The following is a 15,967-nucleotide window of genomic DNA, read 5'->3' as shown; positions in this document are numbered from 1 at the left end:
ACATGTGAAAGTGGCCCCTTTTTTCAAACTTGCTTTTTGTCGGTATTATAAAAGATATCGAAATAAAATTGACGTGGTTCTATTTGCATTGGTCTTGACTATATTATTTATAATGAATAATGTTAAAAAATTGTCATTTACTGGATGAAAAGTTGGAAATAAGTTTTTATTTGAAATTTTCGACCAGTACGGTTGATTTGACTACTTTCTAAATAGCATCATTTTAAAGCCTGTATATTTTACTTTTATTATCCAAAATTATATTTAAATTGAAGTGGAACTTTTTATAAAACGTTGAAAAAACCGAAGGTAGTACACGCGGAACCCGTAGAATATCCGTGTAAGTAGCTTCTCTCAATAGCAAACCAGTGCACATTGCGCTTGGCGCGCATCGGAACATACTCTATATAAAGGTAATACTTATTTAAAAAATAAAACTAGATATATACATTTATGTCTTTTATATTCATATATTTATGTATATAATTATTGTGCTTATATATTTATATACAATGTTTTTTTGTTCTGGAATTATACCTAAAACTTTGTGTGCTTTTTATATTTTATATTGTTACTGTATATTATTTTATAACGATAGAAATACATAAATAAATAGTCACTATATTTACCATAGTAATATGGAAGTTAAGTTACCAAGTTATTAAGACACTTTTAATCGTAGTCGCTATCATTGTTAATAGAAACTGTAGTTCTTTCTGTTATGTGTCAATAACGCGTTCCATTGGTACAAAAAAATTATAAATCGTATGAAAAGATTTATATATTACATTTATATATGTGGCGTTTGTTGCAAAATAATAAAATAAAAAATTAGAACGTACCTCTAGCAATTCTGCACCAATACCTAATTTCTGAAATGGTGGCAAAACAAGCATCTGACTGTCGAATGTTATTTGGGTGATTAAGGTACCGATAAACAGTGGAGTAACCTGCCACAGCGTAAGCTGAATTCCCTGAATCACGTGCGTACTTTTCATAACTGAAGATATACATGTTGCTTCACATTGAATATATTTAATATAGAAGATTTCACAAATAAGCATTACTTACACTGTAAAAAATGTCCACTGGCGATCATCTACGTCTATAAAACTGGATCCATCGATATACCACAATAGGAATGTTTGCAGTCTAGTATGGAATTTCAAATAGTTTTGGTCACCAATGTAGCAATAATAAATTTCAAATTTTCTCTGCTCAACATCTAAATTTTAAAAATATTTTGAAGCACCATTAGAACAAAATTTGAGGTAACATGCTGAATGTATTAGAGTACATGTACTCTTAATTGCAATTAATAATTTCCAAATGAGCAAATTTTGATATGATTTTTTTGTGGTGAATAGAATGTAATACTATTTCATATTACATATGTAAGTAAGGCATTATTATTCTCAAAAACATTTATATCCATTCAAGAGCCATAAAAATGAGTTACCTGAATTCCTTGAATGGAATGAATGAATTTGGGTTCCAAAAGGTTTAAAGTTTTTATCTTGATCAACAGCAACTCTAAATTCATCTAGGTTGGTGAAATATTGGGGTGCCAAACAAGGAGTTAGCAACTTTAAAATATCATCAGGTTTAGAATTTTCACCAGGTGTAGTAGGCAACTGAAATCGGATACATATATATATATACATACAATGTGCGTAAATATATATATATACAGGGCCGGTCCTGGGGTCCTTAGCGCCCGCATGCAACTTTTTTTCTAGCGCCCCCCCCCCTATTAATTTTCACCGTTTTAACAGTTTATCATTAAAATTATATAAATATTCACATATTTTTTAAAAATTACTTTTTAATTATTCTGGATTTAGTACACAAAAAATTAGATATAATCTAGAAGGGTATAAAATATATTGATTTTGAATTTATTTATTACTATCGATATCAATAAATAAAACAATCATAATTTCATATTTTAGTAATATTCAATATGTAGTAAATTGGTTAAGGATGTTAGTTCGAAGTAACTACCATAGCAAAAGAATTAATATTTTTGTTAGATTAAAATTATAGAATTTAAGATATGAATTTCAGAAATAGTATTTATTATTTTGATATAAGATCTTGATATCAAAAAAATACTATTTCTGAAATGCATTTCTTAAATTCTATAACTTTAATTTAATGAAAATATTAAGTGAAATAAATAAATAAATTTTTACTTATTCTGGATTTTTTGCACAAAAAATTAGATATAATCTAAAAGCGTATATAATTTAGTAGTAGTAATATATTTTATATTGATTTTAAATTTATTTAGAAAATTGAGGCGATTCGGGGGTTGATTATAATCAAGTATTTTGAAATTTTCAATTATTTTTAACGTATGTGCAATAAACATAACACTCGTAATTCATATTGGATTTTTTTAATTTTAATTTAATTTAATTTTTCATCATTTACAATATCCAAAATTGCGTCATAAACTTCTCCTTATTGATATCGTAAGACCATATTCAGAGTATCAGCTTGTTGTTTTAAAGTTAAATTTTTAACGTATTTTAGAAGTATTGTTCAAAAATCAGTAAAAAATGCAAAGAAATTACACATTTCTTGAACAATATTGAAAAAAAAACTTATTATATTTGATATGTATTATTTCTGTATAGTTAATAATTATTAAATTTAGAATATGAACACCACTAGGTATAAAACAAGCCTTAAGATTTTCGTTCCAAAGTAAATTTTGCTTCCGTTTTTCAAATTTGTTCCACGCATGTCTTCAACATTCAAAGTTCAACAGATGCGAAACATTTGCAACAAAAGCAAAAGTTACAATTCAATTTCTCGGAATAAACAAGTCATTTTCTAAGCGCTGACTCCCAATTTTTTATAATTTGTTTATATTTTTTTAACAAGTTCCGATTCAACTAAATCAGCTCGAAATTTTTCGTCAATAATGTCAACAATTAATTTAATCTTTCGCAGATTTGCGCTTACGGGATTGAACACTAGATAATTTCTTTTTCGATTCCACGGTAACTTCAAGCAAAGAAAAAATTGAATAAGTAGATTAAGCAATAAACAGAGCTGTTATTTACTAACTTGCAGAATTATTAATCGGTTAATTGTTTCTACTGATATCACATTGCAAAATAAATATGCTTTTTGTGTCTCCGTATCCCTAGTTAAGTTAAATTATTTATTATAATTTATTAAGTATTCTAGATTTTAAATAAATAATTCTAGATTTTATATAAAAAATATAAATATTATATTATAAATTTAATTTCCGAAACTCGTTTTGGCGCCCCTAACTAAAAGAACAAAATAATGCAAATTAAGAATACAATAAAATAGAAACAGCTAATGCAAAACTATGTTTTAACAAGATAGATTTTAAGTCTGAAATGGTATTGTATCCAAAGAAAAAACAGTTTCAATATAATAATCATGCACAGTAACTCATTTGCGTAATTCTCAATGTTTGATACATAAATACTGTTTGTCTTTAATTACTTTATCTGCATAAAATATTCCCAAGTCATCATTGATTGTAAAATTGGAGAATTACCAATGTTCATGTGTAATCTTCGAATGCGTTTGTTGCACTTTAACAATATTGGTCTTACTTGCATAAACCATAAGCCATGCTTCAGATCTGATATATATATATATATATATATATATGTCAACTTTGTTTTTTAATTAAATTTTCGAGCTTTTTCTCATAAGCCTGTGCAATTCTTGCATTTTAAGTTTTATGCGTTGGATTTTTGACTTGATATATGCTAAATTAATTTTCTGTTTCTCTGCATGATCAGAGGCATACACTCTAAGAAAGGACAACAAAAACATGCAGCACTTGAAAAAGTGGATGTCACATAGTCGTGGTAAATTGTATTTTTGTCTTACACAAAAATATGCCAAAAAGCAAAAATGATACTAAAACTTGATAAAGAAAATCAAAATGGAATTCAAGAAAAATGACTAACTTTATTCATTTCATAAATAAACAATGTTGATAAAATTTTTAACAATCAATGAACAATTTTCATGCTTCAAAAACAATTTTCAGGCTTGAGCTTTTTCCATTCTTCGTAAGACTCGCATGTAAGTTTCTTCCAAAGTTTTGTAATCAGAAGTTAATTTTGACATTCTTTCATCATCTCCAAAAACATTAAGAGCATTTGTGAATTCTTGGGGCTTCATTACTTTCTGAAGTTTCTTTAAATCATTTTGTTGTTTCTGAAAATTAATACAATAGTAATAAATATAATATATTACTTAAAGTCTTGGTTACATACTTTAAAAGGGCAATTTAATCTTTGCTTAACTGCCAGTCTATATTCTTTATATTGCTCTTCATTATTGATATTTGTTTCTTTCAAACGCAAAATTTCATAAATCCGTCGTACTTGCTTCGCATTTAATTTATGCTTTGATTTAGCTTCTGCAGCCATTGCTTTGTCATATCCTTTCAATAAATTTTCTTTTGAAAATGAAGCCAATTTTGAGCATCTACAACAATCTACATAATCCCTTAATCTTTGAAAATCTTCAGAAGGATCTTCAACAGTAATATCAATAACATCTTCCATTGGCACAAAAAAATTATAAATCGTCTGAAAAAATTTAAAATTAATTACATTACTTGTGTTTGTTGTAAAATAATAAAATAATAAATTTAAAACGTACCTCTAGCAATTCCGCACCAATACCTAAATTTTGAAATGGTGGCAAAACAAGCATTTGACTAATTCTAGGACGAATGTTATTGGGGTAAGCGTAGTATCGGTAAACAGTGGAGTAACCTACCACAGCGTAAACTGAGTTTCCTGAATCACCTACGTACTTCTCATAGCTGAAGAATACATAATGTGTTTCTTATCATTGAATATATTTAATATAAAAAATTTCACAAATAAGCATTACTTACACTGTAAAAAATGTCCACTGGCTATCATCTACATCTATGAAACTAGAACCATCAACATACCACAATAAAAATGTTTGTAATCTGGTATGAAATTTCAAAAAGTTCTGGTCACTAATATAGCAATAATAAATTTCAAATTTCCTCTCCACACCATCTAATGCAATTATCAAAATAAGTGAAATTAATCATTTCGAAATGAGCAAATTTTTATATGATTTTCTGAAGTAAATAAAATACAATATTATTTCGTAAAAGTAAGCAAGGCATTAATATTCTCTATAACATTTATATCCATCCAACAGCCATAAAAACAAGTTACCTGAATTTGTTGAATGAAATGAATGAATTTGGGTTCCGAAAGGTTTAAAGTTTGTATCTTGATCAACAGCAACTCTAAATTCATCTAGATTGGTGAAATATTGGGGTGCCAAATAAGGAGTTAGCAACTTTAGAATATCATCAGGTTCCACATCTTCACCTGGTGTGGGAGGCAACTGAAATGGGACACAAATACATACAATGTGCGTACACACACACACATTATTTATATAGACTTGTTTACTTTCAATATTTAAATATGTTTAATATGATTTGCAACCAATTCATAAAAAGAACTAGTGGGGTGTATGGCATCGTGCCTTAAGGCAAATTGCTGGAACTTCCCGTACCGTAACGAAATTATGAAAGAATATTAAATGTTTTAAAATAGATTATTATAAATATTGTAACATTGTCTAATATTTATTATAAAAATTATATAAAATGAATTGGAAAGTTGAAATTATTTGCTTAAAGTATATTAGAACAGAATTAAAATAAAAATCTGAATTATTTTCGATATACAAAAAAAAATGTTATTCGAAAAAAAATTTTTGAAAAAAAAAATTGAAACAATTTTTTTTCCAAAATCAGTTATTTTGTTAAAGCAAGCAGAAAATTCTTTGAATCATTTAAATAGGACGCTTAGTTCTCTCAAAAACTGCCATTTTTTACACATTTAGCTCCGTATCTTAGAAATGGCTGGGCCTGCCTTTGCCAAAAACTAATAACCACTTCTCCCAATCATTACTAATTGAATGCTTTTTTAGATCATTCAAATCGGATGCTCCGTTCTCTCAAAAACTCTATTTCTATTTTCTGCACTCTTTGCACTGTATCTCCGAAACGGCTGGACCTGCCTTTGCCAAAAACTAATCAGCACATCTCCCTATCAATAGAAATCGAATGTTTTTTAAACCATTCAAATCGGTTGATCCCTGCGCCCGAAAACGTGGACGAAAATTTGTATCCATACATACATACATACACACACAAACATCCATTTTTTCTGAAGTATGCCAAAATGTTCAGAAACCTTGAAAACGTCAAAAAATGCTAAAATTTTCGATTTCGATTTTCGGACGATTACAATAACTTACCCTACGGAAAGTTAAATAGGGTAAATTGATTTTCAATTTCTTATTTACACAACAGTTTTAATAATCACGAATTAAGCATCATTAGTTTCAAATACTCAAAGTAATATTGTATTTTAATTAGCTTAGAAAATCATATGTTTGTTGTCAGTTTTTATTACAATTAAATTTTTCTTTTTGAAAATTAATATAGTTTCAGGATGTGTAATTTGTTTTTTTCCTGATATCATCTACTGAACGATGACACACATCAAGTGTCGATACAAGTAGATAAATAATTGAAAATCAATTTACCGTTTTTAATTGGATGAATTGGCTGCAAATTGCATCATATATCTTTCAATGTTAAATATATATATATATATATATATATATATATATATATATATTAGGGTGGTCCTTAAAATGGTCATTTTCAAATTTCCTTGCTCCCAGGGGCTCAAATGGTTCCAAATAGATAAAAAACAATTCTCTGAAAGTTTTAGCTCTTAATATTAACGTTAGATAGAGCGCAATTCAATCAAAGTTTTGTATGGAAATAGCATGGAAAAATTTTCAAAAATTTTAAAAATGCTTTTAGATGTATTTTCGCGAACAAATTAATGAATAAAACTCATTCATTTGTCGCAAAGTTATACCTAAAACATTTTTTTTTAATTTTCAAAATTTTTTCCTTGCTCTTTCCATACAAACTTTGATTGAATTGCGCTCTATCTAAACGTTAATATTAAGAGCTAAAACTTTCAGACAATTGTTTTTTATCAATTTGGAACCATTTGAGCCCCTGGGAGCAAGGAAATTCGAAAATGACATTTTTAAGGACCACCCTAATATATATATATATATATATATATATATATATATATATATATAAATACATATGAACACATAACCAGTAAACCAAATAATTTTGTAAAATAAGATAAATATAAAATCGTAATCATGTCAACTTAAATATTTATTAGAGTATTTGTATGAGTATTTCATTTGATATTTATTCAAACATGTTTATATAATACATAAATAAATGATTGCCATTATGTAAAAATTGCATCAGAATTTCATTATCTAAAAGAACTAAATAAATGAGACCAATTATATAATAAAATAAATGCAGCTTATGCAAAACATCTATATTTTAACAATATAGGTTTCAAGTGTCATAGTATTATTATCTAATGAAAAAAGCAATATAAAAAGCAAATATAATTAAAGAACCAAGCTAATTGACTGAGCCAAATTGATTACAAATCTGCAAACTATTTTTTTGTATCAGCTCTAGTTTTTGAGATACAAAGAAGTTACCGAACCAGGTCCATTCGAGGTCGTCACGGAAAAGAGCTTTTCACAGTGTCAACTATTGTCCCAACTAAGGCCGAATGGGTCTTGTAAGTTTGTGTGTACGAGTAGGCATTAAAATAACATTCATTAGTGTCATTATTCATAGTGTCATTAAAATAACATTCTGAATTGTATTACTATTTTGTACTTTCGTTCCTTATATTAGGTGCGCAACTAAGTTCTCGCTGTTTGTCAGTATATGGCTCTAGCAGTAAGGGTTGGTCGATTTTGACAAATCCAAAATGTCTTGAAGCAAGCTTAGAGTAAGTGAACAAACTGCTGCAAAACATAATTGATTTCGTTTTTGCATTATATAATTCTGGTTAAGTGAATATATCCCATTTTATGCCAAACAATCGTCATTTGCGCAAAGTGTTGATTTTCGTCTTCCATTCAAAAAAAAAAAAAAACGGCAGCTCAAGCGCATCGAGATCTACGGAAATGTTGCTCTGAGCGAAACAACATGCCGTGAAAGGTTTTGTCGCTTCAAAATTGGTGATTTTGATGTTGACGACCACCCTCGTGAAGGAAGGCCAAAACCTTCAAAAACGCTAAATTGAAGGCCTTTTTCAAAGAGGATTCGTGCCAAACTCAAGAAAATCTTGCTTCAGAACTAGGAGTTACCTATCAAGCCATTTCCAAGCTATTGGATGCGTTGGGGATGATTTAGAAGCAAGAAACTTCGGTTCGTTGTGCGTTGAAGCCAAGAGACGTCAAGCGTCGTTTTTTCGCCTGTAAACAACTGCTCCAGCAGCAAAAAAAGAAGAGGTTCTTCATCACATCGTGACAAGTGATAAAAAATGAATACATTACAGCAATCCAAAGAGGAGAAAATCTCGGTTCGGCCGAATATTCACTGCAAAGGTGATGCTCTACATATGATGGGACCAGGTCGGTGTTATTTGTTATGAGCTGTTAAAACCGAGCGAAACCATCACTGGAGAACTGTATCAAACTCGATTGAAGCAATTTTTTTTATAATAAAGTTACATTTTCATGGAAAAAACAGCGAGAACTTAGTTGCGCACCTAATATATCATATATATCGTATCTTGAAAACTAAAGCTCATAGAAAAAAAACAATGTCATTTTTTAAATCAGCGCCCCAAATATACTTAAAAACAGCTACTTACTTTCATTTTTGAAAATGCTTCATCTATATTTGTTGAAGATAACTCATTTCAGTAAAAATATATATAATTATTTTTAGCAAAAACATATATTAATCTACCAATATGAGTCATAACAATGACTCCTAAGTTACAAGATAAAGACTAGAACTTTTTTCAACTTACCTTCTGTGAATACTGCACATTAAGATAGGTTTGTAATGATCCTGCACTATAGTATAATTTAATCCTTAGGTTTGAATATCCAAATATACTTTCATTGTCTCCAAATACTTGATGAGACATGACTGGTTTAAATGTAATGGTATCATCATCAACATCTTCTGATGTTCTCGCTGAAAATGTGAAATATCATTAATTATTTGTTAGTATTAGTAAGTTTGATACACTATAAAACATGAACACAAAAATACCTAATTTGAACTCTAATGCATCATTACTGTCAACTACGTATTTCTTCAAGTTATTTATATTAGCCATGATTTTCAAAGATACTATCTAACAAACACTAAAATTAATTTAATTAATTGCAGAAGTGCCGGCACAATTCTCAAATAAAAACTGAATTCACTCAATTGTTTCTAGATTGCTTCCTTCTATTGTTTTTAAAACGAAAATTGTCGCTGAACCTCGGCTAATACCGGTGGCTCGAAACAATTTAATACTTTTGTTTTGAATATCTATCAAAATATTTTGGCATAGCTTGCTTGAACTTTTGAAGTGTTGACATGTTGTTAACGCGGGAAAAATTACTAAGTATTGCCAGCAGCACATAATTTAAATTAACGGTAGTTTTATTTCAAATATTAAATCTGATAAACAACGTGCCATATAAACATTTCACTTTTAAAATAATTTAGATAGATTTTTTTAATACTTTTAATAACTAAAGAATTTACCTATACTTACATACAAATCACACTAATGGCTACACTAATCAATGGAAATGGCTTTCAAAATAAGCTCGTTCACATGTTCCAGTATGAATAAAGAAATATTTGAAGTTCAAAGAGTAAGCGTAAATTTATTAAAGAATATATATTTAATACACAATGAAACTTTTTAAAGAGCTGCAGCACTTTATATGTATATTAACAAAATGCATTTTTCTCTTTATATCTAATTATAGATAAATATTTGTAACAATGTGTAATGCACAAGATGTGCACAAGCCATAACAATAACAAATGTTATAATAATACAACAATTTATCTTTTGTTTTTAATTTTTTTATAGAATCTATACAATTTTATTGGAATTCATCTATTCATCTAACAGTTTTTGCACAAAACCAAACAGTTTGCTATATGTTTGAACTGTTTGTTTATGTAAAAATTAAATTAAATTTATCTGCATAAAACAACTGTAAATAACGTCATTCGATCTTGACGAGTACAATTTATATAAATTTTTCTGAAACTACAATATTAATGCACTGTGGTTGAAACGGGTTCAAATAGAGAGTCATCTTGCCACCGATCTCCACCTGACAGTAAAGCTTCCGCATCTTCATCTTTAACACACAGGGGAAAAACAATTCCATCCCCCATACTGCCCTCAAAATGAAAAATTTGAAATTAACATTCAGCTGATCGCTTTTCTAATTATTATTTACTATAAGTTATAATTGATAATAACAATAAGTAAAATCACAGCTTTTTCTATGAAAGCGCTACGTTATAGTATTTTTGTTATTAAGATATGATAAAATTATAATACAACAATAACTCTATAAGAAACTATTGGATAACTTGACTAGAAACATGTTTAGATTATTTTATTTTATAAAATCTAACAGCAGGAGCCCTTTATAAGTTCAAAATTAGATTAAATTATCCATCTTTTATAATTGAAAAAAAAAGCACTACTTTAATTGCATTACCTCCAAACATTGACAAGTTTTGAAAGAACAATAACCATTAACAAAAAATTATAGTATATTGTAGAAACATGTGTTGGTTGGCGCAAGCTTCTGCATATACTAAAATTCTTTGAAAATGGACTTATTGATCTTATGAAGTTATGATATAAAATACTATTTAGCAAAACTATTTGTATTTTGTCAGTAATTTACATACAGTATACAAAACATCACTCTTATGATTTTTAAAACACAAACTATGAATAGCAAAACAAAATATGAGTAGCATCAGCACGAGAAGTATATTCTATTTTAGATGCAATATGCATAAAACTAATAAATAAGCAAGCATATCTATAAAATATTTTAAATAACTTTGTAAATTATTTATATAAATACATCAAACACAACTTTCATTTGAAAATAATATTCTCCAAAATATTCTTCCTAAAGCTTTTTATACATATATTGCTATGAATGAGTCAAACTAAAATATTATATACATTTAATGAGCTGCTCAAACTTCAGCATGATAATTTTATTATTACACAAACAGTTGGAAGACAATTGTGCAAGTTTTTTATAATTACTGTTATTAAAATGGAAATCATAAATACATAAAATCCATAGCGATCACATAAAAAGAATAGCCTTGTGAAAGAGTATTTTTTGATGCAATGTTAATAAATTATATGATTCAAAAACTGTTTTAACATAATGTACTTTTCTAGTTCTTATTAAAGTATATTATATATATATATATATATATATATATATATATATATATATGTAGAGCTCCGAACAAAGAAACCAAACAATACACTTAAGAAAATAGAAATTGGCAGATTTTTATCGAAATACTTTGTTATATAATACACTCACTCACTATTTTATATAACGTCTTCTCTTTCACAATTTTGTTCATTTTATAAAAATCCAGCAATTTCTATTTTACTTAAGTATATTGTTTGTTTAAGATGATGTTTCTTGCCAAATGTCCTGCAGGTGAACCATACTTAGTTCCGAAACGTCGACAGTAAATAAAAAAATTGTTTCAACAAACTTTGTTGGTTTTTTATTACCTTTGGATTCTTTGTTCGAAGCTCTTCAAAATATTTACAAATCCAAGCCTCTACCATCATATATATATATATATATATATATATATATATATATATATGTATGTATGCATGTACATGTATACTTACATACACATAGTAAAATATATTTTTTTAAATATAAATGCCTTTATCATGAACAAAGTAAAATACATATTTAAATTAAATTAAATCATGTCAAGTTTCACATCTAAATAGAACATTTTCAATATATTTGACATAAATATACACAATGTTGGTGATCATTCCTAATAATTCAAATATAGAAAAAAAATACAGAACTTACACACTAATACGATTTGCGAATACAATGTGTAAATGCACTATATATGGCTGGACTTGCTGCCACAATTCCTAAGTTAAGGCCAACTATCAAAGGTGATTATTATTCTGCATGACAATCAATATCTGCTTGTGAAGATTTCAAATTACAATTATAATGCATTTTATTAAAATTTAAAATACGATTAAATTTTAATAATACCATTATAATAAACACTCTTAAATATACAAAAATTATGTTTAATGATTATGCAGATTGAATATTGTTTAATAAGTACCAAGACAAGCATTATATATATATATATATATATATATATATATATATATATATATATATTATATTAAGGTGGTCCTTAATATGGATGTTTTTAAATTTCCTTGCTCCCAGGGACTCAAATAATATTAAGTACCACCCTAATATATATATATATATATATATATATATATATATATATATATATTATGAACCTGCATAGATGAAATGTTCACTTCAAATCCTCCCTTTACATCATATTTATCATATAATTTCCCAAACTAGTTTTATTTGTGATATCTTATTGCTTTAAATATTCACTTTGATATTATACAATTATTAAGTTATTTCGCATTAAATAGCACCTAATATTAAAGTAATAATGAAAAGTAAGAATCTTACATTTTCATAACTTAATAAAAATGTGTTTTTTAAAAAATTACTTAAGCTCATTATTATCTGATTAAATATCACTTAAAGCATCATATATCGTAAAAGATGAATGTTTCAGAAAGCTCGTCATTTTACTACAAGTAAAACACAAGAACTATAACTGAAACTAATTAATTAATATGCTCATTGTTAAATGAAGGATTCTCAATTTTATTATAACACAAGTATGTAAATTGTTTTCAAAATCATCATAGAAACCAACAAATTATTATTTGCAAAGATTTTCAACAAGCTTTAATAATAATTGGATCTCTTTATTATAAATATATAATTAAATAAAATTTAAACTCCTAACAGTATCTTATTAGTTTAAATTATCTATTTTAGGTATATATATTATTTTTTATTAAAATTCTGTTGCTTTTATTGTGTAAATGTTCACTCTAGCATTGGTTAAAAAACAAAACAAAAGAAGGTCGCATTACGCCTTGTTAATATAGGCCTCAAAACACAATTAATAGGAGCAAAATAATTGATAGTTAGTTGATCAGCTTGTTTCTAACCTTGCTTGTGTGTTTCCCATAGAATCATACACATTAACTTGATGCTGTGCTTGAACAGGATATATGACCCCATCTCCCAAACTAGAAAATAATGCAAGCATTTCAACCATATCAAATATTCTTTCTGTATAGTAGCTTCAATGTAAGATTTTCACACACTACATATTAAATAATGGTTTGATCAGTCAAAAACTACACATTTTTTAATATGTCATCTAACTAACTACAGTAATTACAACTAAAGTGGACTGCACCACACATTTTTCCATACCGATGAGTTCTTAAGTAATTTTTTAATTGTTACATTTCAAAAATACATTTAGAGTACTAAAACTAGTATCTGTTTATCAAGACTCCAATAATGCCACTCACAGCATCCTTCATATAAAAGCTTTCCCATTGAAAACAAGCTTAATGCAAAAAGCAATATTGGAAGAAAAATCTATACTGTTACTCAACAAGCAATTTACAATCATAAAGCACTCAACAAATACTCTTAATTAGCGAATTGCTTTTACACATTCATAAGAAATCACATGTTTTGTATATATAGTAAATTTTATTTATTATTATTTACTGACAGAAACTGATTATAAAATTAAATATTTCATGCAAAATTTTATATAGAAGAGAATAATTTTTATTTATTATTCAGAATTGAACTAACCTGGTAAACACTGGAATTAACCAAGTTTTTGGATTATCGCCAAATACCTCTCGAAAATTATTGTACTTTCCTAAGCTAAAGCCATCCTTATCAGGTCCAGTTCGAAATATTGGAGCACGAAAAGCTTCTAAAATAAAATACTGAATTACATCTGTCCTTTACATATCAAAGCATATTAACTTAAATTCAGGTTATTTCCAAATAACTGATAATGATATATTAATATCAAAGATACACTTATTTTAATGTAATTAAAAAATAATAAGTTAAGTTTAAAATAATATCGAGCTGCATTTCACTTACCTAAAGTTGATCGGTTATGTAACACTAAATAACAATGATAACAGAACAGGCTAACAAGACTGACAGCAAACATTATTGAAACAAAAAATAAAAATAGTATATGAAATCGACCCATGCCTTCCAATTCACCCTGTAAATAAATTTTCGAAATAAATGAGCATAATGAAAAATACCTATAAATGTAATGAAATTTAGACTTACTTTCCAAAATAAAATAAAGTAATGCAAACTTGTAAAAGATATGTAAAGGCAATATATGAGAGCATATCCCAGGAACAAGATAAAATACTTATAATTAAAGAATGATACACAATTATTAACCCAAGGGCAATGGTGATCCATTTTTAAAACACATGTACCACACACACTACAATGATGTGCTCTGTCAGGTTTGATATGTTGACATTTATCACAATAACGAGCTACTCCACTAGCAGTCCTGAAAAAAGTAATACCATATAAACAATAAACAATAGAAATTTAGTTGTAAAGCTGTGATATTTCCAAGGCCCAAAAAACTCACCTATTTGTAGTAGGCAAGTTAGAAGAAAAATTATCTAAAATCCTTTTTTGCTGATCTGTGCTTTCAGCTTGTAATAATAAATTCATTTCGCTACGTGGTATTTTGAACTAAAAGTTAGATATCTTTCAATCACTATGCAATTCAAACCTCAATATATATATATATATATATATATATATATATATATTTAATGTATTCATATATACAAATGCAATAACTTTAACCATAACATTACCTTCACAGGTACTGTTCCAATTTCAGTAAATATAGTTTGCCAGTAAGACCAGAAAAACATTACAAATAATATATGGAAAAACAGTAAGTAAAATACTTTTTCTAAGTCACTGTTTACTGTAACTAAAACGAAGAGGATTAAAAAAGACAACGAAACAATTAAAATTCAGGAATGCATTTAAACTTACGAAAACATAATTGAATGACATATGCATAGTAAGACCACATTACAATCGTAACAATAAATAATACTGGTATCCATTTAACAGCCCGAATGCACCAAAAGCATGTACTTCTTGACGTTCCATTCTGAAGCCCATCCGAAGCCATATTCAAATGTCGATGAAATTTTATATATCATAAATCCTAAAGCCAACCAAACTAGTTCGAGGATAGTTATGTGCTAAACACATATTCACAATTCATAAAACATTCAATCATAAATAAATAATCACAAGCAAGATAAGACAAGGCAATCCTTTAGCGAACCGATGACCACTTAGACCCATAGTCATGTTGTTGTCTCTGTCATTTTCGAAGTCATCTCAAGTCGAGTGTAAGAGACAGAAATACCTTTAATACTTAAGATAGTTTACAACTGGAATGGAATACTTTCAGAATCGCAAACTGTCAAAATAACAAGTAGACCAACATAAGAATTTGACACTTCAGCCACGGTGCAGTGAAGTTATCACATTGCTAATCATAATAATCACCAAACTGTTGCCTAATTTAAAATAATCTCAAAATAATATTCAAATTAAGGTAAATCATTTATCATAATTTTTTATTCATGTTTACAAATTACAAAACTTTATTACAAATAAAATAATCACTCATCTCAATGTCTCTGTGGTTCAATTTTAAATTATCAGTTAACATCAAAATCAAATTTATCTAATTATCATTTACTCAAAAAGATTATTTTGTTGTTGGGAGAATATTATATTGAAGTAATATTTAATCAATAAA

General features: G+C 27.6%; 2 protein-coding genes across 3 annotated transcripts; both read right to left on the bottom strand.

Annotated features, from left to right (window-relative positions):
* Positions 1–4,037: 4,037 nt before the first annotated feature.
* LOC113366438 (histone acetyltransferase type B catalytic subunit-like) lies at positions 4,038–9,474 on the bottom strand. The gene is made up of 7 exons (XM_026608040.1): positions 9,212–9,474; positions 8,964–9,133; positions 5,232–5,406; positions 4,913–5,066; positions 4,672–4,837; positions 4,281–4,598; positions 4,038–4,221 (listed from the first exon to the last, which is right to left on the bottom strand). Exons 1-7 carry the CDS (start codon positions 9,276–9,278, stop codon positions 4,048–4,050), a joined length of 1,224 nt encoding a protein of 407 aa, XP_026463825.1. The 5' UTR covers positions 9,279–9,474; the 3' UTR covers positions 4,038–4,047.
* A 689-nt stretch (positions 9,475–10,163) lies between these two features.
* On the bottom strand, positions 10,164–15,540 carry LOC113366420 (palmitoyltransferase ZDHHC15B-like). 2 transcript variants are annotated; one of them, XM_026608020.1, is made up of 8 exons: positions 15,184–15,540; positions 14,997–15,118; positions 14,762–14,868; positions 14,440–14,677; positions 14,239–14,368; positions 13,936–14,062; positions 13,269–13,349; positions 10,165–10,349 (listed from the first exon to the last, which is right to left on the bottom strand). In XM_026608020.1, exons 1-8 carry the CDS (start codon positions 15,323–15,325, stop codon positions 10,226–10,228), a joined length of 1,071 nt encoding a protein of 356 aa, XP_026463805.1. In that variant the 5' UTR covers positions 15,326–15,540; the 3' UTR covers positions 10,165–10,225. The 2 variants fall into 2 exon arrangements, with proteins under 2 accessions (XP_026463814.1, XP_026463805.1); XM_026608029.1 differs by lacking the exon at positions 13,269–13,349 and having other exon boundaries at positions 10,164–10,349.
* Positions 15,541–15,967: the final 427 nt, after the last annotated feature.

This window comes from Ctenocephalides felis, unplaced genomic scaffold (genome assembly GCF_003426905.1).
Source record: "Ctenocephalides felis isolate EL2017-DRISC unplaced genomic scaffold, ASM342690v1 CF-g0.4_SCAFFOLD_00590, whole genome shotgun sequence".
NCBI classification, from domain to species: Eukaryota; Metazoa; Arthropoda; class Insecta; order Siphonaptera; family Pulicidae; genus Ctenocephalides; species Ctenocephalides felis.
Note: the sequence above shows the minus strand (reverse complement) of the source record. Positions and strands in the feature narration are given on the sequence as shown.

Excerpts from the sequence above, each read along its gene's own strand:
- LOC113366438 (XM_026608040.1), bottom strand. The coding sequence starts at position 9,278 with ATGGCTAATATAAATAACTTGAAGAAATACGTAGTTGACAGTAATGAT. Across the intron at positions 5,067-5,231 it reads ATTTCATTCAACAAATTCAG|ATGGTGTGGAGAGGAAATTT; the intron begins GTAACTTGTTTT and ends TAATTGCATTAG. Across the intron at positions 4,222-4,280 it reads GATTAAATTGCCCTTTTAAA|AAACAACAAAATGATTTAAA; the intron begins GTATGTAACCAA and ends ATTAATTTTCAG.
- LOC113366420 (XM_026608020.1), bottom strand. The coding sequence starts at position 15,325 with ATGGCTTCGGATGGGCTTCAGAATGGAACGTCAAGAAGTACATGCTTT. Across the intron at positions 14,678-14,761 it reads AACTTGCCTACTACAAATAG|GACTGCTAGTGGAGTAGCTC; the intron begins GTGAGTTTTTTG and ends TACTTTTTTCAG. Across the intron at positions 14,063-14,238 it reads ACATAACCGATCAACTTTAG|AAGCTTTTCGTGCTCCAATA; the intron begins GTAAGTGAAATG and ends ATTTTATTTTAG.